This window comes from Lathamus discolor, chromosome 3 (genome assembly GCF_037157495.1).
Source record: "Lathamus discolor isolate bLatDis1 chromosome 3, bLatDis1.hap1, whole genome shotgun sequence".
In the NCBI taxonomy this organism is placed as follows: Eukaryota; Metazoa; Chordata; class Aves; order Psittaciformes; family Psittacidae; genus Lathamus; species Lathamus discolor.
In genome coordinates, this window is record NC_088886.1 from 146,102,558 (window position 1) to 146,123,480 (window position 20,923).

The 20,923-nt window shown below is 44.0% G+C and overlaps 1 protein-coding gene across 1 annotated transcript in view; it reads left to right on the forward strand.

Moving 5' to 3' along the window:
• Positions 1–20,923, forward strand: part of GRK5 (G protein-coupled receptor kinase 5) — a 167,321-nt gene that overhangs the window by 114,737 nt on the left and 31,661 nt on the right. Inside the window, exon 4 of the mRNA XM_065672377.1 lies at positions 2,134–2,211. Within this exon, the coding sequence (XP_065528449.1) occupies positions 2,134–2,211 (78 nt within the window). The remainder of the gene's footprint in view (positions 1–2,133; positions 2,212–20,923) is intronic.

The following is a 20,923-nucleotide window of genomic DNA, read 5'->3' on the forward strand; positions in this document are numbered from 1 at the left end:
GTCTGTGGTGAAAAAGACATAGCGTTTTTTGACATCCCCCTGGCGCACTTCAAGTGGCAGATGATGACTTTGAATCGAGTTTTAGTTACAAGGGAGCCAATATGTTACTAGGATCCAGAGTCTAAAAGCAAGTGAAGGAGGGGAAAATGATCATTAATGACTAAACTGTAAGTAGCATTGAATGGAGGACTCGGATCTCCTAGATGCTTCCATGGTGAGGCAATGCCAAGAAGTTCTCCTTTCTTTGCAGGCTTCTGCACGGACAGTTACATTTAAGTACAGTTGTTTTCTTTTATTGAAATACATTATCTCTGTTTTATTTTCTATGAAAAACACCTGGTTTTCCTGTGAGCCCAACCCTAAACTGTAAGGTCCGAATGAGATGCAACTTTCACCTGTAATGAAATTGGTCCCTCTGTTACTATTGCCATTGCTTTATCACCTAGCAAAGAATCATGGAGAAAAATGCTGTTAAGATGCTGTAAATATTTGAGAGTGCCTGTGCTGTAGGAGCTGAAATGGCCCGTACTCAGATATCATCTAAAAGGACAGGAAATTGGATGAAAGATTTTTTTAAACCCTTGTATTAGGTTTTATGAGAATGTAATCAGTTCATCCCCAAAATGGTCACTAAAAGAGAAGTACTGCACTTGTGGATTTTAGCTTTTGGGCGTATTTTTCATCACCAGTACAGGTTTCTCTGTTATTTGCGGTCACTGTCATTTCCCAGACCAAATCAGATCATAATTCTAGATTGTTCAAGCAACCTGCTATGTATGTGTGTAATACATAGCTTCAAACTTAAGCTGCAATAGCTCTGTGAGTACTGGCCAGATAGATGGGTAATAGCATTATTACCACATTGTGGTTTTCATGGCATTCTTGGGTCTGTTTAGCTAGGGTATCCATTACAGCCTGCCTTTGGATTTATTGCATCAAGCTTGGAGCAGGACATGCATCTTCCAGTAGGCTATAGTTCTGATATTTGTTCTTCCAAGTGTTTGCCAGTTCAGTCTGATTTACCTTCTTTTTATTTTAACTTCCTCCTCATTTATCATCACAGACAGCTTGTGTTGGACCAGGTTACTTAATTGGTTTGGCAGGGGTTTCTGGGAGCTTTCTTTTAATGCAGTCATGAAAGCTGATAGGCAGTTTTCATCTGGGGGGTTTGGGGTTTTTTTATTGGTTCCTAAGGCTTCATATCCTGAGCAATGCCAAGTGGGAACGTCTCTAAGAACTTGTTGTCATTTAGCCACTGGGGTCCCATGCGGCATGTGTGTTTCCTTTGAATGCCTGCCATGGATCCAGAACTTCAGCTGAGGTGATTAATGCCTTCATGGTGCACGAGTAATGCTTCCTTTGTTTCTTATGTAAACGTTGTCCTGAAACTCATTAAAAGTCAGTTATGCTACAGTACATAGAATAGTCAGAATCTGAAATGTAGGTAAAGTTTGGGGAGGGGGGGGGAATGTGGTGCTCTCTTTTGTAAGGCACCAGGGAAGTAAAAGAGAATTTTGCCTATAATGTCTCTTCTTCTAAATGGTGCCTTTTGTTCTACCTTGGTCCCAAGAAATCAGCCCTCTGGAGGGACTGAGTCAAGGATCACTAAAAGTGATGGGCAAGTCTCTCTGCTTTGCACAAGTATTGTTAGATGAAGGGGAAGAGTTAAATAGCAAGAACACACTCAACTAGAAGGACAATGTACTGAAGGGGTTCACCTGGTGCTTGAAATGCTGCATCTGTGGCAAGAATTAACAATCACTCACTTTCCCTGCTACTCAGAGAAATAATCTTACCTTCTATGTTCACCTTCCCCTTGAGCAAACCCAAGTAAGTTGCCATCTCTTGTCAGTGAATGCTTTCTGAAAGCTGGCTTGGCAAGTCTGTAAGATATAAATGAGTTAAATTACATTGGTGATATCATCTCAGAAAGTGCACCACTAGGGTTTGGTCAAAATATAGTGGAAAGTTTTAATAGGATGGTGTGTACGGGTTTTACTTCCATCAGAAAATGGTATTTATCCTTCCGATTTCTCAGACAGAGCATTCCGTTAAGGCCACATCCAAAATGAAGTTATAATGGTGAAATATGAGTGCAAATATTGACTTTCTTTTTTGTTATATCTGTTCCAGGCAGAGTATGAAATTGCTCCAGATGAAAAGCTGGGAGAGAAAGGAAAGGAAATCATGATGAAATACCTCACCCCAGAGGTAAGGGGCAGCCAAAGTGGCATTACTGAAGGAATGCTGCAAGGCACACCTTTGCTAAACAAGGTTGTTATAGGCTTTGTAAGCCAGACTTCTAAAATTTATGGTGGCAATCTCCAGTGAATAAACCTGCAAGTCTTATACAAGCAGTCAGAGAAAAAAAACACTGTAATCCAATCCAGAAATTGACTTCTAAGGATGAACTTGAGCTTACCAGTGATGTCAGTCATCTCTGGATAAACAGGAGCTTCTCTGGTCTCTTCTGGGTGCACAAAGCTCTACATGTATGGTGTAATCATAGAGCCATGAAACGGTTTGTTTTGGAAGGGACCTTAAAGCTCATCCAGCTCCAACCCCTGCCACAGGCAGGGACCCCTTCCACTGGAGCAGCTTGCTCCAAGCCCCTGTGTCCAACCTGGCCTTGAGCACTGCCAGGGATGGGGCAGCCACAGCTTCTCTGGGCACCCTGTGCCAGCGCCTCAGCACCCTCACAGGGAAGAGCTTCTGCCTAAGAGCTCATCTCAGTCTCCCCTCTTTCAGCTTAAAGCCATGACCTCAGCTGCTGTCACAGGTGCCACAATTATTTCCTATCCAGCTCCAAGGAGGTGGTGACATTTCTTACACTGCTGTGTAGAAAACATCTGCAAAAACCGCTCTTTGGTAGCAGACACTGTATATTGGTGCAAAATTACCACTCCTCCGCCATCACCCAGGGTAGCCGGGGACATGCAAGGCTGACAGCGTGGTTAGGAGCTGAGAGGTGCTATCACCCGTTCTTGTTTCCACTGGGCTGCAGGACGGAGAGGAGCCTATGGCAGCAGTTGTGTCCACGTGGTGGCACTCCAAAAGGAGCTACAAATCCACTGTGGGAATTCTGGGCAGGCTGCACTGGGACTAACCCTTTTTGTGGGGGGGTTACGATCATTTGCTGACTGTGTTTAACCTTTGCAACAAAAGCCATTGCCAGTAAGCAATAAACATCCCAACTTCAAAGGACAAGAACAATCCTAGGATTCTTTTCTAAGTTGCTTTCACAAGAGTAATCAAGAAATGCAATTGCTGTTTCAACTGTTTTACAAGAGAAATACATTTGACCTTCAGGAGAATTAGTTGCATTTTTTGGCAGATGTCTTTCTCGTGAGTTTAAATGGTACAATATGTTTTGGAGGTGCAGACCACTCTTTTTCCAGTCAGTCATTTTCCTACAATAAATTCCAATGCATACTTTCACTTATCTCAGGCTGCATTTGGGGATCTGGTTTCGTTTACTGAGCCTGGCTAGTTTCATGTGCAGCCATCAAGCACTGCCAGTATGAGTTCCTGTTGCCCATTCATTAGGGGCATGAAGTTCCACTGCTTTTAAATCCACTGAAATGACCATTCGTCATTTCTGTCAACAGAGGAATGAGGGGCAAATACTGAGGGAAAACATTTCCCACTGCTCCAGTTCCCATCTGGAAAAGGAGAAAGCATTTTGCTGATATCAGAACTAGTGAAGTAAGAGAAAGTTAGTACTGCTTCGTTTCAGCTGGTCTTGGTGCAGGGTTCCATATACCATATCCCTTCACTGCTGTCCCGTGGCCCTCCTGCCATCTGTAGTGCAGCAGAAGTACATGGAATAGAATGTGCAGTGAAGAACAAGTTTTCTTCATCAAGAAATAATGGTGGTGTTACAGAAAGGGAAACCAGTAGGCCTCCATAGCTGGAGTTTCCATTCCCTGCCATGCTCTGGACTTCATATCTGGTCAGTGTACCTGGTTTTACTGTGTTCAGCTCTGAGGCTCCCAACATGAGAGGGACATAGACCTGCCTGAGAAAATCCATAGGAGGCCATGAAGACGCTGCGAGGGCTGGAGCAGCTCTGCTCTGGAGCCAGGCTGAGAGAGCTGGGCTGGGGCAGCCTGGAGAAGAGAAGGCTCCTGAAGGGGAGACCTGAGAGCAGCTCCAGTGCCTGAAGGGGCTGCAGGAAACCTGGAGAGGGGCTTGGGACAAGGGCCTGTAGGGACAGGCCAAGGGGAATGGCTTGAACCTGCCCGAGGGGAGACTGAGATGGGCTCTTAGGCAGAAGCTCTTCCCTGTGAGGGTGCTGAGGCGCTGGCACAGGGTGCCCAGAGAAGCTGTGGCTGCCCCATCCCTGGCAGTGTTCAAGGCCAGGTTGGACACAGGGGCTTGGAGCAAGCTGCTCCAGTGGAAGGTGTCCCTGCGCATGGCAGGGGTTGGAGCTTGATGAGCTTTAAGGTCCCTTCCAACCCAAACCAGTCTGGGGTTCTACACTTTCTAAGTATGTAAAATGGGACAGGATATTTGCATTCTGTTCTGAAACTTTTCTGGTATTTGCAAGTTGTTGACATCTTTGGGCAGAAGGGAACACGAAGATAGGCTTCTCCACTTGCTGCACGTTTTTTTCTTAATGGAAAACTTCTGCTTCTTCCCAGAGGGACGTTTAAGCCCTTTGTAGCAGAAAACACAAAGAAAACTAGAGGTGAAGCTGACTGCGCCATAGGAATGGGTTGAATACTAGATTTTCTAACAGGTCTCCCACACAACAAATACTTAAAGAACTAGAGCAAGGCCTGGATTAATTTAATTTCCTTTTAGATACCTAACTGAGGTACTGAGGTTAAGAGTTCAGGTGGCCTACTGTCCTTTCTTGACAAGAAAGAGGAACAAGAATTTCCAAAGGACACATTTTAAGCCATCAGAATTCAGTGATTTGAAGCCAAGTCAGATGCTTGCAGTCAAAAAGGATGAATCCGGATCCCAGTGTCCTAATGGACAGCAAAGAAACCTTTTCATTAGGAGATGCATTTCCCCATTTAGTTATCAGTCTCTTGAAAGATACAAATTACTCCTGATTCCAAAGTCTTCTCCTTTCAGAGGAATGCTCCTTTTAAGTAGGTGTGTCTGTGCTTCAAAGAACCTGATTGTCTTCGTATAAAAATAGTGTGACATGCAGCTTCACTGATAGAATAAAATTATAGGTTTAGTTCTTGGGCAGATAATTCAGTCTCAGAATGTGAGGAGTATTTTTCCCAGAGTGCAGGATCAGAAGCAAAATGAAAGCAAAAAGTAGACTTTGTGCTCTTTAATATTTATACATGATTTTTCTTTCTTGCTTAGAGTTTTAAATGTCATGCATATTTAACATAGAACGTGTCACTATATCATCCTTCTAACGCACGTTCATTTGCATAGGGAACATGCGTTTTATTGAATAAAACATATACTACTTGCACAGCAGAAAGGAGAACACTTTCCCAGATGAATAGACATCACACCAGTACTTAGCGCCTGGTGTGACTCATGCAACCGCTGTCTGCAAGGTGGTGCTCCACCGTTCCATAAGTAGACATACCTGTGGGAGCAGTGAAGTGCCACGTGGAGAGCTCTGCATGAGAAGAGTCAGCATCAGTCCTGCAGCCACTACACAAGCACTTAGTCGAGGGGGTTGCACTTTTCCAAGTAATCACAATTCAGGCTTTTCACGGCTTTAACACCCTGAGCAGCCCCTACGTGCTCACCGGGGAAGTTGAGAAGAGGTCTGGCAGACTTCTGTTGTGGTTGACAGCAGAGGTGGCATGAGTGGGTCAGGCTTCCACCATCTCCCTGGCTTACAGGCAACAGCAATGACAGATTCTGAATGTGTCCCAGCACATAGAAAGGAAAACAGATGGGTTAGGCCCCTTGAAGAAGTGGCATGTAGAAACAACCTCCCTAGGGATGCGGTAGAGTCCTCGTCACTGGAGGTTTTAAAGATGTTATTGGATGAGGTGCAAGACAATATCATATAGGCTCGCTTTCCCATGAAAGGTTGGACCAGATGATCTTTAAAGGTCCCTCCCAACTGTTTTATGAGTCTATGTACTCAGGTCCTCACCTAGGAAGACACTATTATTCCCTCTCTCTTGCCCAAAGTTTGTTGAAACATTCATACCCAACAAGCCATTCTGAATTATTTTATAGAAGGAAAATGTAAGGAATACGTGTCATTTTCACACTGAGGGTACCAAAATATAAGCATTTTCATGGTTTCCTTAGCAGCTTCACTTTGGATGATGAGCAGGAGAGTGAAAACCCTTGGAAGAGGTGTCCTGTAGCTGAAGACCCCCCCTGTACTTGAAACACACTCTGATCAATTGTTATCCTGCTTCTCTGAGGAGTTCCAACTGTGAGCTGACAGCACCTCAGGGCTATGTGAGGACAAGCACTGGAGAGAGGGCCTTCTCCATTAGGAGGAAGAGACCCAATGAGGCATGTGCCACTTCAATACTGTGATCTGAAGGAAACTCCACCTGCAAGCTGCTTCTGCTTAACAGGAGCAGCACAATAGTTGCCACACTGACAAGGTCAAGGTTTCTTGACTCAAGTCTCGCTTCTTCAAGAGAGGCTTTAGCAGTTTCCATGCAAAAGGCACTTAAAGCTGCCTTCTTGACTTAATAAGCCTGTCAGGGCAAAAGTCCAACCCACAGGAAGTCTAAAATATCTGAGGTTGTGAAATATGATGGTAAAACTGCTAAAATGAATTGGTCACAAGTATTTCTTTCCTGGCTTTTCCTAATCTCAACAGTTGAGTGGGAGCGTTTCAGGTTTAGGTTCCAGTTCTGTCTGTAAAGGAAAAAGCTCTCAGTGCTTCATTGACCAGTTGAGTTAAACTGAACCCAGCCTGGCTTCGTTACATGGCTGCTTCTTGTACTTGGAAGAGCAGAGATATATGTTTACCTTTGTACTGCTTTTAAATCAGAGTTTTGCATTTCCATGCAGCATTTTTGCCTTACTGCCTGACAGCTGCCATGCATTATGCTACTAAATCACTAGCCCACTATTTTCTTTTTCAGTGTAAATCACCTTGAGATGCTCCGAGAGACGCTATATAAAACTAAATTGATTTGAAATGGCTCTTAAGACAGTCTCCATATGCCATTATAGTTTATATTTCAACTCAGTAGGGTACTAAAAATGCTACTGAATAGGATGTCTAATGTGTATTGTTATCCCCATTAATATACTTCACAGAATATGAAGCACAGCAACAGCATTAGTTTTCTTATCTGTGTTCCTGTTCGGTCTCCTTTCCTTTAGGAAACACACAGAATAAAGGCCACGTTTGCAATTTCTTTCTGTGCTGCAAGAGGTTAGCTGGACACAGCAATAACCTCCTCACTCCAGTCCAAGGCTAGCAATGGGTATTTTGCTAAGTGAAAACATGTCTTTGTTTTTATGAACAATTATAGGATAAGGAAGGGAGGGGATAGTCCTGTGAAAGGGACACTGGCTGATCAACAGGGCCTGGCCTCCACTTGTCTGTGGCTAAAATGTGCTCTTCTCTCATATCAGTTCTTTATGGAGAAGAAAACATCTATGTAATATGGGTGAGATGAAATGAAAATGATATATGAGCCCTTCTGCTGGACAAAGCCAGGCAGCTGAGTGGAGGCTCCTGTTCACAAACACCCTCTCTCAGCTCCATGCATTCTTAAAGAGCAGTTTTTGCATAACCCTGCTTTAATCTTGATGCCGAGGATCTTTGCCTTTGGTTGCTCTCTCTTTGAGATTTCTTTCCCCCTTCCTATTTTCACCACCAAAATAAACGCAGACTTCAGCGCTCATGCCTCTGAGTGAGTCATCTTTGCTGATCACTAAAACCTTCCGTATTCCATAAGGAAAGTTTCATGTATCACTTCTTAATGATTCTGGCTGAATCCTGCTTTCAAGTACTGAGACCTCTTCCTCTGTTTACTAAATGCCTTCTAGGGAACATGTTATAATTAGGTTTTGGAACGGCCAAAATAAAAGCTGAATGTCACTGTAAGGGAAGCTCTGAAAGAGAAACATTAAGCTTCTGTAAAGCAATCTGCGAGTTTAGTACAAGACAGAGGCTTTGTGTTTTGGAAGGTGAGCCTGCAGGGACTGTTTTCTACATTGCTGCTTTCTCCTACAAATTCGGCTTATATCACTTATATCCAGCGAGTCATCTCCATCCCCTTTTAGCTTATTATCTTGCTGATAAAAGGCCAACACAATATCACTTTTCACTTTCTATAGTGGATGGTCCCTCAAGGCTTGGTCCAAGACTTATCTCCACAGCTAGTTTTCAGATTTTTCTAAACACTGTGCATTTCATTAATGACCCAGTTGAAGTAAGCAATGAATGAGGTGCCTGTGTGAATACAGCGTGTTACATGGATGCAGGATGGGCTAGAATTGTTTACTTGCTCAAAGCGTTATTCACTGTGTCCTTTGGGTTGCTATTAGGAGGCTTTTCAGGATGCTAAATACTTAAATAGAAATCCTGGCTTTACTTTAGCCGAGGAGAGTTTTGCCATTTAATTAACTGCCCTGGGACTTTACCCTTTGGCTCAATGGATTTCTCATCTCCTCTTTCTATTGACTTCACTACTCTACAGGCACCATTTTAGCCAGAGATGATAGCATTACTTAGGCCTCTGCTTTGCAGCTAGCATAATCGATACATAATCCAGTCTCCAGAGAAATCAATACATAATTCTTGTTGTTGTTCCAGAGACACCACAATCAATATCTCTGCTGATCACTATGTCTTAGTCCAGGAAAGCACCTTCTCAGCATACTTGCTGCATAAGCTCGTATTTCCAAAGTTCAATTCTGGGAAGATAACAAAGCAGAGGAATGGCAACCCTGTTACTCAAATTAATGCTTTCTAATCAGAATTTATTTTAACAAGCATTCTTCCGTCACTGGGACCAGGCTGTAATATAGTGTGGCAGAGGAATCTGAAATATCACAGCGTTGCCTTGATTAGGAGTCCCTTTGCTGTGGTCTCGAGCTAAATGGCTAAATTTTCTCACGGTTTGCTCAAGTCCTGTTTCCTCATCCTTTACCCGCTGTTTACAATACAAACGTTAGTTAACTAAACACTTACTGAGGATTCCTGTCTCTTGCAATGGTGCCAAACTACGTGGGAGCCTATGGAAACAACGTGGAGTCTGCTCTGTCCCGGTGGTGCCGTCCTAGAATAGGTCCTTGGGCAGTCCTGTGTCCTGTCCTTTAGACTTAAGGAGGGCCGCATTTGCAGTGCATTTGCTCAGACTGGTTGAAGGTTTGGGCTGGTGTCATTAACAACACTGGGTTTATGCTAAGCAATGCTATTAGTTGAAGTTCTGTTTTGAAGAGGTTACACTCCCAAGTTCACATGCTTCTTAACTGTTTGTCATTTGTGGTTGGGAAAATCACTGGGATGACTTGGTCAGTGGGCAAAAGCCATCTAGCTTCCCCGTGTTTGCTGGAATTACTCTCACTTGACCCTTTGGAAAATGGAAGCTTGCTGCAGCTAATTGATGTCAACCACACATGTAAACCTGGCTCACATCTGTCTGCTGAGGCAGGGCAGGCCCCCCAGGCTGCTCTGACTCTTCTCTGAGCCTAGCCTGGCACCCGAAAAGGCTGAGGACACAGTGCAAATAAAGAGCCGTCTGCTCAGGATTATCCAAGCACAGGAAGGATGTACTTGTCTGCCCGCAGCTAATGAATACGCTCATTATAGTTTCCTCCTCATGTTTTCAGGGGTCATTTTTGCCTATCTCCTCTGCATACCCCTCATTACTTTCACTCAGTTCGTATGGATTATCCAATGACCAGGGGTCTAAACCTTTAAGGTTCACTCGGCTTCCCCAGAAACAGCCTTTTCTGCCTGGAAAAGTTTGCCCACATGGGAGAAAAGAAATTGGCCTTTTCCAGATGTGTGAAACACTGGCTCGCAAAACATCCAGAAATCTGCAGGAGATGCGTTTTGTGCATTTGAACAGAATGACATTGAAATAGACATCCGGTGAGTCCAGCCTTTTACACTCCCAACACATGTATTGCAGCCTTGGTCATGCAAACACAAGGAGGTATCTGGGTAGGACACGTGAGGTGCCTCTTTCTGCCCACGGACTACAGGGAGCTCAGGAAGACTTTGAGTGTCTTGATTTTTAGATGATTAAAATGCAATGAGATTAATTTCACACGAGGTGTAATGTAGAATACATTAAATTACATTGCGTGGCATATCCACACAGGTTTCTGTGTATGATTCCTCAGTGGTAGGGGAGCCCTTTGAACAGACTTCCACAGCCCTTCTATCCACCCACTGTGACTTGCAGCCACTTCCCTGGTTGGTTCAGCTTTGGAATTGTGAAGCTAAAAGTGTAATGAGTCAACAAACGTCTCTCTGAGCTCAGGATTCATTGTGTTAAACTCAGACACAGTTAACAGGCAAATGTATGCTTGATCCCAACAAAGAAGAGAATGAAAAGGCACATGATGAAAATGGAAGTTAAATTTAACTTCTTTCTCATCTAATTCCATCATAATAGGAAATTAGGATTGTGGAAAAACATCTATAGACTTCAGCATCTGAGTAGCCTCACGAGAATGGGCCAAGCAAACTCAGATGAGATTCCTGAGGCTGACACCTTTGGCTGAGGTGCTGCAACTAGGAGAATCACTAAGTTAATAACGTTAGAGTGCATTATTTCAACTTGGAACCAGCATTACTATAAGGAATGTTTTAAATTTCACTGAAGACAAATATGAAGATAGGCTGAGGAAGTTGGGACTGTTCAGCCTGGAGAAGAGAAGGCTGCGTGGAGACCTCATAGCAGCCTTCCAGTACCTGAAGGGGGCCTATAGGGATGCTGGAGAGGGACTCTTCGTCAGGGACTGCAGTGACGGGACAAGGGGTAACGGGTTAAAACTTTAGATTGGATCTAAGGAGGAAATTCTTTCCTGTTAGGGTGGTGAGGCACTGGAATGGGTTGCCCAGGGAGGTTGTGAGTGCTCCATCCCTGGCGGTGTTCAAGGCCAGGTTGGATGAAGCCTTGTGTGGGATGGTTTAGTGTGAGGTGTCCCTGCCCATGGCAGGGGGGTTGGAACTGGATGATCTTGAGGTCCTTTCCAACCCTAACTGTTCTATGATTCTATGTTTCAGTTCACTAAAATATCATTATCACTAGATCAGTGTAAAAACAAGAAAATAAAATGGGTTTTTTTTAACTCTTTTAATGACAAATGGGTTTAAAATAATATGCATATTTAAGTTGTGGATATGCAGAACTTCAAACTATCCATGTTTAATATTTTTTCTCCCAGTAATGCAGCTACACTTAACAAAACTCATTTAACCTGCATGCCAAGCCTCAACCTGTATGTTAATTTATTGCTTCCTTAATCAAGCCAGACTCTGACCTGAGTCAAAAATCCCACATATAGCAAGTTTATTATCCTGGCACAGATGCTGTTTGTCCAGCAAGCAAAACTGAGGAAGAGCTGAATATGCCACTGCAAACAGTGTGTCACCTCCTACAATAAATGTCTTCCCTCTCAATTCTTTGCAGATGGCTGTTACCATACGATCGTTAATGGATCATGTGACAAGGTGATTAGGGAATGCCCTGTTTCCAGCAGTGCTAGGTAGTGATTTTGTGTGCTTTTGTGGGTGTTTCCAGTCTTTCTGAGTGGGCCGCTGGTTCCTGCCCGATGTTTGTTTAATTCACTTCCTAATCCTTTTTCAGGCCTTCCCGAACTCTCCCTTGGATTTTCATTTCTTCATTCAAGTGTTTTGGCCTGGTAATAGAAAAGAGATAAAAGCAAATTCTGCAGAATCTCCTCTACAACTGATAGCACCACAGCCATTGACTTGGCTTTCATGCATGAGCTACCTTCATGCAAAGCAAATAGCTCGTGGGCTTCAGTGAGAGAATCGCTCGCGAGGGAAGGGTTACTCATGTTTACGGGCTAATGTCTCAGAGGAGTGAATTCAGTGAGGGATCTGTTTGTTTTCCTACAGGAAAGCCATTCAATAACGTTGAGGTTGTAAATGAGTGTTTATAGATTTAGGGATTTTTTTAATGGAACAAATGACATTTGGTTTACCAGAGGAAGCCAAGCTATGAGTATTGCAACATAAGGTTGCTTGCTAATGTTTAGGCTATCCATCAGTGCAGGAGGACATTAAAAGGTAGAAAGGTTCTGATAAAAGGCTGGACACTGGATGTTATCCAAACCTATTAAGCATATGTGACGAGAGAAAAAAATCTGAGGACAGAAGCTTTCAACATTGTCCTGTCATCATTGTTACTACTAATGGTGAGAATACTGTTCTTTTCCCAAAACACTTTATCAAACATCTGTAGTAATGCACTGTAGCAATGCCTCGGTTAGGTTGCTAAGAAAAGAGGTTACATGATGCTTCCAAGGACTGTGCGAGTAGACTAACTTTTGGATAGAAAATCATGGTTAGTATTAGCCTTTTATTCTGTTTCTTAAACTACCCTCCTCATCCTGCTGTCTGCTATGGTACAGGTTATTTCATCTGCGTTTTCATCTTTTATTCTGTGTGCAAAATGCTTTTAAAACAGAAAAAAGGCAACCACAAGTAAAATATGCTGTCCCTTCCCCTGCTTTAAAGTAAGTTCATATAAAAGAATTTCAGCTGGCCAGTTCATGAGCATCCCTACACTAATAAACCATGTGTCTACAGAGAGGAGGAAAAACTTGTTTCTTTGCTAAAGAAACCTCTATAAACTGACTTCAAATAATTACTTCAAAGGTAGGGGTGGGGAAGGACTAGGGTTTAAAGATACTGAAAAATATCTCGCCATGCACTTCTTGTGAGGCCCATTTCCTCGCTAATTGAAGTCAAAAGCATATCTTCCATGGTGACCAGTTCAGGTGCTTAAAATAAGCTGTACCAAAAGCCCCATAGCTGGTTGGAATTGTGGTGAGCATTTCTGTTTAATTGAAGAGTATAAAGCCTGCAGCTGATTCACTGGACTTGCAAAAGAAGCTGATGAAACAACTAGATGTTGTCTCAAGGGACAATTTGTTATTTCAAAATTACTTTCTATGGGCCTTGAATTGTTTGAGGTTTCTTCTGGCCACCTATAGGAGCCAGGAAGAAATTTCTCCTCCTTGATCCAGGCAATATTTTCTCTTCTTTTGTTGCTCTGAATCTCTTACTGTGGTTACACCCTGAAATTTCTCTGAATCAGGGCCATGAGGATGATCAGGGACTGGAGCACCTCCCGTATGAAGACAGGCTGAGGAAGTTGGGGCTGTTCAGCCTGGAGAAGAGAAGGCTGCATGGAGACCTAATAGCAGCCTCCCAGTACTTGAAGGGGGCCTATAGGGATGCTGGGGAGGGACTCTTCGTCAGGGACTGTAGTGACAGGACAAGGGGTAACGGGTTAAAACTTAAACAGGGGAAGTTTAGATTGGATATAAGGAGGAAATTCTTTCCTGTTAGGGTGGTGAGGCACTGGAATGGGTTGCCCAGGGAGGTTGTGAGTGCTCCATCCCTGGCAGTGTTCAAGGCCAGGTTGGATGAAACCCTGGGTGGTATGGTTTAGTGTGAGATGTCCCTGCCCATGGCAGAGGAGTTGGAACTAGATGATCTTAAAGGTCCTTTTCAACCCTAACTATTCTATGATTCTATAATTCTATAAATAATTTAACATTCCAAAGAAACTACACTTTGGATTGGGGATTTACGTAGGAAACCTTTAGACTCACACCATTTGCATGGCAGTTGCTTGTTTGCCATTGTCAGGAATAGAAATACGGTTTCTAGGAAGGAGCAGCTACGAAAAAGAGAACAGGAAAACCAAGGCATAGCTTGATAGCAGACCCTGTTACTGGTTAACAGGAGAGTCAAGAAAAATGCTTCATATACTTCCCATGCACTTGTCAGAAAGGAAACCTCAGTGATTGCTATGTTTCTGCAAGGAAGGTCATAGTTTAAGACTACAGCCTGTACCCCAAAGAGGAAGAATGCTGGAAACCTAGAGAAGAAGTTGTCCTTTTCCTACCAGTGGGCTTGCTGAGGCCCAAAAGAGCCCAATATGTCCAAAGCAAGCAAGTCAGCCTGAAGCTACATCAGATCTACTGCGGTCAATGAGTTAATGAAGTGACTAGCATTGCCTTTTGTGGTGGATTAATACAACCCCTCCAGGCACGAGAACATGTTCAGCTGTTAGCTGAGGGCTCTGTTTTCTTCAGTCAATGTATTTTTCTGTGTGTCAACACATGCTTTGATAGCTCAGTAGAAATATGAAGGAAAACAGATTCATCATGACTCCAGATCAGCTTGCAGCTACAAAACAAACCCCACAGTTGGTCGGCACTGCTGATTTGCCTCATTTAGCTACCAGCGAGTGATCCTGCCCTCAGAACTGAAAACACCATTTGATCAGCGACCAGGATCGGGTTCAATTGTTTTCCCTGTCATTGACCCACTCTGTAATCCTGGGTGAGGTATTTCATGTCTTTGGCCACTGTTCCCATTCCCAATGAGACTGGTTTGCTTTGGAAGCTTTAGCTCGCATGACCTGTGTATGTAGTGCCCTGCATTACTGGCCCCCATTCTCAGGTATAATGTCTACACACTGTAGTAACAGATGAATTGCTACTTATAACACAGCTGTTTTCCATGCTCCCTGTCCACCTCACTGCCAATTCCTACATCTGTCATCTCAAAGCAAATATCCTGGAATTCTGAAGCCTTCTGCTTTGCTGGTTTGCCTCATGTAGACCCAGATGACTTTGTGGTAGGAAAAAAAATAAGAAGAAAATGCAGAAGTTGATTGCTTAAAGTGTTGCAGCTGCTCCTGATGTAGAATTGGCTGTTTACTGGGTATACAGCTAGAACTGGACAGATAAGATCAGACACAGGGCAAGAAAAAAGAATGTTGCAGTATTTTTGTGCATGACAACAAAAAGCGTCAGGAGAATGCACGTGTTGTGACAGTGCTGGGAACCTTTCCCTCACCAGGTTGAACCACATGCCTAACCCAGGCTTCCCAAAATCAAAGTACCACCAAGACACTCTATCTCTTCCTCCATTGCTTTCCTCTGCGCTTTTCGGTTGGACTCAATGATCTTAAAGGTCTTTTCCAACCTGAATGATTCTATGATTCTCACCCTCAGCCCCTTTCACTTCTCTTCCATCAGTCACCAGCTGCATGGTCAGTACTTCCCAGAGTGAGTCTCAGCTGCCATTGGCTTGCCCCTGCCCAAACCTAGGAGGTGGGGAGACATCAGAGTTACCCAAAGTGGCTCCAGACAGATCCCTGTGGTGGGGCAAGAAGAGCCCAGGCTGTGCCTTGCACTGGCATGTTCCTGCTCTGAGGGCAGCAAGCAGACCCCAGTGGAGGCATCACAGGCCAGTTCTTGGGGTGAATCTCTAGGCACAGATAGCAGATCAGCCTTGGAGGCACAAAGAGGCATAATTTCATGGCCTCTATTTTGCCTTCCATTACCTTTCCGCATTGAAAACAGGCATTACCTGAGCACATAAATTAGCCTTTACCTAATTTTGCACCTACTAGCATGACTTGCCTACATCTACCTAGTCTTCTCTAGTAACTGCTCTCATTACAGTCCTCCTTTTACCTCCTTGTGAGTGCTTGCCTCAAAGAATACTGAGGACAGTCACCCCTGATGGTCGTGTCATTGCTACCTATCCCAGTAAGTACTCCCCCTGCTAGCTGAACCTTCCACAAACATCTGGAGAGTGATGTGACCTTGCAAAAGCAACAGCAGAAATGGCATTGCATGTGGCAGACGTCCCATCCTTGACACAAACCATTGCTCTCCGTTGCTGGTCTTGGGTCACGGCCGGGTGAGTGCAAATCAAATGCAGCAACACAACAGCTGGATGAAGCCAGTATTTCCAGGTTTGTGTGTATGAACTCTTCCCATCCCACCGTGCATCATCCCGCACCAACAGGCTCGGTTTAGCCTGTTTCTTTCATAGTTTTGAAGTCTCTGCTGGTAGCAGATCTGTGTGGAGATTTGTAAGTAGATTATATCTGGAAAATTGCTGTCAACATCTGAAAGTACACATATCATTAAGGCAGAAGTGCTCGGAATCAGAGGCAGCTCAGGAAAAGTTATGGCTTGAACTTTTGTGCATTGACTGAAACATTTTTAATTGTTTTAAGCTAGTTTGTTGTGGGATGTTTTCATAACCTGAGACGTAACATATGCTGCACATTATTTGTTTCATGCAAGTAACTTTTAAAATAGCTCATTGTGTTTGAATCTCTCTGAAGCTCGCCAGGAAAGCAGTTGTGTTTACAACAAGAAGTTTGCATGAAGCCTAGTCCATCTAAAGAGTGTGGTATCTTTCTGGTTCATGTAATATTTCTAGTGATGAAGAGTCGTGCTTTAGGATGCTGTGATGACTTACATCCACTGACAAGCGCTGGCGTAAAGTGAAAGCCTGTATTCTTTGGTTTCCATTCCTTATTCGCTAATTGCAAGCTATAAATAGACTGATTTGAGGAATCTGAGCACCTCTAGCTTTCATTTATCTCAGTGAGGCTTCTTTATTTCAGTAACAGATGATGATCAACTCGTCTGCAAAATGCAACTCTTAACCTCCCTGTTCACTGTTCTATAAAATATTATGAGATTGCCACCTAGCTCATGAAGACTTAATCATGCAATGAAGCTTTGATATTTTGAGGTTCTTAGATGAAAGGCAAAGTGTAAGGATAAAGAATTACCTCCAGACTATGGACTCACTCTGTTTCTTGCAAAGTCAGTCTGACTGAAGTCAATGCTATCCCTTTCTCTGATCTCAAGATCAGGGTTCTGCAAGCTATTTCTTTTCTTGTAGGAAACAATGATGTCTGAGACAAGTGTCTTTGACGCAGGACTGTTCCTTTGCAAGGAAGATACTCATTCCTTTGCCAGAGCTCCAGGTTTCCTTTGGTGAGCACTCAGCATACCAACTCCCTTCCTCATCTGTTCACAGAGCCATGCCTTGTGCCTGTGTTTTGCAGAGTCCAGTGTTTTGCGAAATCAGTGGTACAAAGGACTGGGAGAGGGCTCAAAGCCCTCTTGCACTGAACAGAGATCAAATACACTGCGATCACCAACAGATGTCTGTCTGACCTCAGGGGCCTTTCAGACCTCTGAGAAGAGATTCCACAATATTCATATGCCTGTTCTTATGCTTCATGTGTGAAAAGTTAGGAAAAAATACCTTTCATATCCAATTAAGTGGATTCTTTCGTATCATTCCCCCAGTGCAGAGCAGAACATGCAGGATAATTGATCCCTGCCCTCTTTATTAAGAACATTCCTATATTAAAGGAGCTTTACAGTGTTTCACTCCTACTTTTCCAGACTAAACAAATCTAGTACCTCAGCATTCCGCTTTGGCATTTTTTTCCCCCCAAGCATGTTTCTCAACCCTCCAGCTCCTTGGTGCTCTCATCAGCTCTATGCAGCTTTCTCAAACAGTGGTGACCCCAAGTTGATATGTGTATCTGCCTGGAGTCTCAGCACATCCCGCTCAGTTCCCTTTGTAATCCGGTCACTTTTCCCACGGAAAAAGCAGTGTTGTGCACAATAATCCAGCTCTGCTCGTGCCGGTCAGTGTTGTGTGCACATCTTCTCTGGGTCCTGTAAGGCTATCAGAAATGGTTGGAGTTGGTTGCACAGAGACATCTGCTACTCACACCACCCCCGTTTCAGAAGGGCTGACCTGAGCTCTTGGGTTGTCAGGAAAATGCTTTTGCTCACTGAAGTTGTAAATCTCTGCTAGCTGGCTGCCAGCTTGCACTTCCATAGGCTCAGACGCGACACCTGTAGCACACTACATCTCGACCACAGTTGTACATTTCAAACACTACTAGATAAATATAAGTACCATGGCAAATGTATAGAGACAATGAGAAGGCTTATTTGCTTGCTGTCCTGTTCAGTGAAGGCCAACAAATACTGTGTCTCGAAGGGCTGAGTGAAGTAGTCTGTAGCAAAACTTACAGAGCTCTCAACAAAGGGGAGTTTTTTTAAAGCATAGTGATGCAACACGACATCGAGAATAATAGATAATCATAGAATCATAGAATAGAATCATAGAATAGTTAGGGTTGGAAAGGACCTCAAGATCATCCAGTTCCAACCCCCCTGCCATGGGCAGGGACACCTCACACTAAACCATCCCACACAAGGTTTCATCCAACCTGACCTTAAACACTGCCAGGGATGGAGCACTCACAACCTCCCTGGGCAACCCATTCCAGTGCCTCAGCACCCTAACAGGAAAGAATTTCCTCTTTATATCCAATCTAAACTTCCCCTGTTTCAGTTTGAACCCGTTACCCCTTGTCCTGTCACTGCAGTCCCTGATGAAGAGTCCCTCCCCAGCATCCCTATAGGCCCCCTTCAGATACTGGAAGGCTGCTATGAGGTCCCCATGCAGCCTTCTCTTCTCCAGGCTGAACAGCCCCAACTTCCTCAGCCTGTCTTCATACGGGAGCTGCTCCAGTCCCCTGATCATCCTCGTAGCCTCCTCTGGACTTGTTCCAGCAGTTCCATGTCCTTTTTATGTTGAGGACACCAGAACTGCACACAATGCTCCAGGTGAGGTCTCACAAGAGCAGAGTAGAGGGGCAGGATCACCTCCTTCGACCTGCTGGTCACGCTCCTTTTAATGCAGCCCAGGATACGGTTGGTTTCTGGGCTGCGAGCGCACACTGCAGCCGGCTCATGTTCATTTTCTCATCGACCAGCACCCCCAAGTCCTTCTCTGCAGGGCCGCTCTGAATCTCTTCTCTGCCCAGTCTGTAGCTGTGCCTGGGATTGCTCCGACCCAGGTGTAGGACCTTGCACTTGTCGTGGTTGAACTTCATAAGGCTGGCATCAGCCCACCTCACAAGCGTGTCAAGGTCCCTCTGGATGACATCCCTTCCCTCCAGCGTATCAACCGGACCACACATAATGGGGAGTTACACAGCATGGAAGCTTTCAGCTGAGTCAGATTTTGCCTCTTTTGAGTACTCCAGTGAGGTGCTGAGTGCCGGGACATGGGCAGTACCAGATGTGGCATGGACACAGCTGCCTGGCAGGGGTCTCCTGGCACTCAGGCTGCCAGGAACAGCTGTAGAAAGACCAGCTTGCATTTGGCTTACGATGCACTCAGCTTCCACTAAGAACCTGGTATTTATGGGTGGTATTGCATCCCACTTCAAACCTAACCACCATTCTGTTTGTCAGTGGTTGCATCCTAGTGAGCAGGAGAAGAAGGGGGAGAAGCTGCAATGTGGGAAAGTAAAATGTGGGAAGTATCTTGCAGGCCCAGAGTCTAAATGTGGAAGGAACCATGATCTCCAAATTTCTGTGGACACAACATAACTAACCTTGATCAAGTGTGTGACATCTCAGCTGTTTTCATGCCATTTACTGAAATGGGAGAGGAGCTGGGAGGATCTCTTGTCTTTTAAATTAGAAAAACCCCAAATTAACAATTGGAGACGTTTTCTTCAGTCTGTGTCAATGGCACTCAGAAGTAACTGGATATCCATTTCTTGCTTCTCAGATGATCACTAATCCAAGTCCTAGTTGCATTCTTTTAGTAAATATTAAGCAAGAGGGCATCATAAAACTGAGATCTTGCTTTTCCAGCAGAATATTTATATGAAGGTTTTCAGTTTCTGGCCATAAATGAGAAGATATAGGAAAGAGGAGATTTTGATTAAAACCTCGTGAAAGTAATTTAGACTTTTGGACTGTCTGGTTGAAAAGGGTAATGTGATGAGATAAATTTTTGTGCTGAATCAATTTAAGCACTTCTTTCACTGCCAGAATCTTGGGACACGAGTCTGGTTTCGGTTCCGTCAGCTTTACCTTAGTGTTATCCTGTTGACTTGACTGGCATCGTTTCCGGTTTACACTATTGTAAGTGAGCTCAAGAATCATTTTCTTTGTCTTCAGGAAACAGAATAGCCATTAAGGGAAGCATAGGACTGTACTTATTTAAGTATACAAGAAACATAACAGGTTTCTGCAGGTGTTTCTGAAGAGTTAGCAGGATATTCTTTGTCACGCGCTCAGATGTAATGGTCTTAATCATGGTGTATGGCTCTCCTGCTGCCACAGGACATTTAATATGTTGGAAAAGGTGTCTCTCTTCCCCTGTAAAAGCTGAATTTGCTTTTACAGCCATTACCCATCATGCAGCAGGAGAACAGTGTTAATAACCGTTGCTTCAGGGCTGCAGAAATCTTTTGCATCTCTCCAGGGAAGAGGCAACTTTTTCTTCTGTAACTGGCCAGAGCGTTACCTTTGGAAGCTTTTCCTCTTGGGATCCAAATGCTCTCTTTCACTCATGACTTGTGCTACCTAATTGTTCTCCAGGGGAGCAAAAGTAGGTTGGCGAGGTTGGGTTTTGGCTTGTAATTGTTCCTGGCTTTGTTTGAAGGCTACAGGTATGCACAGGACTGAGGCAGGGAAAATGGCAGTCATGGTTATTTATTGGGAGCAGTGGGAACTATGAAGTCTCAAGGAAAATCTCAGGAAGGATCATACAAATGCTCCCTAGTGCTGTACACAGAGCTGGAAAGTGTTGGGCATGCTCTTCCATTACATGTGGTGCAACTGCTCTGCCCTGAACACTATAAAGGGCTGCATAAAGGCACCAAACGTTTTGCAGGGCCTACAAAACCTTTGGAAATGATGAGGCTGTGGAAAAAAGTGGGGTTTTGTTACAGAAAATGAAGTGCTCTAATAAAGTGTTTGCACTTTAGTCCGTGTAAGGGACTAAAGGCCTTAGTCCATGTAGAGGAGCTCAGTGTATTTATGTTTTTACCTACCTTGATATTGTTAGCTTGCTCTCAGTTTGTTCAAAGGAAGCAGGGATTCAAAGGTCAGCCATGAATGGTTTGGAAAAACCAAGTGGTGACTGTAT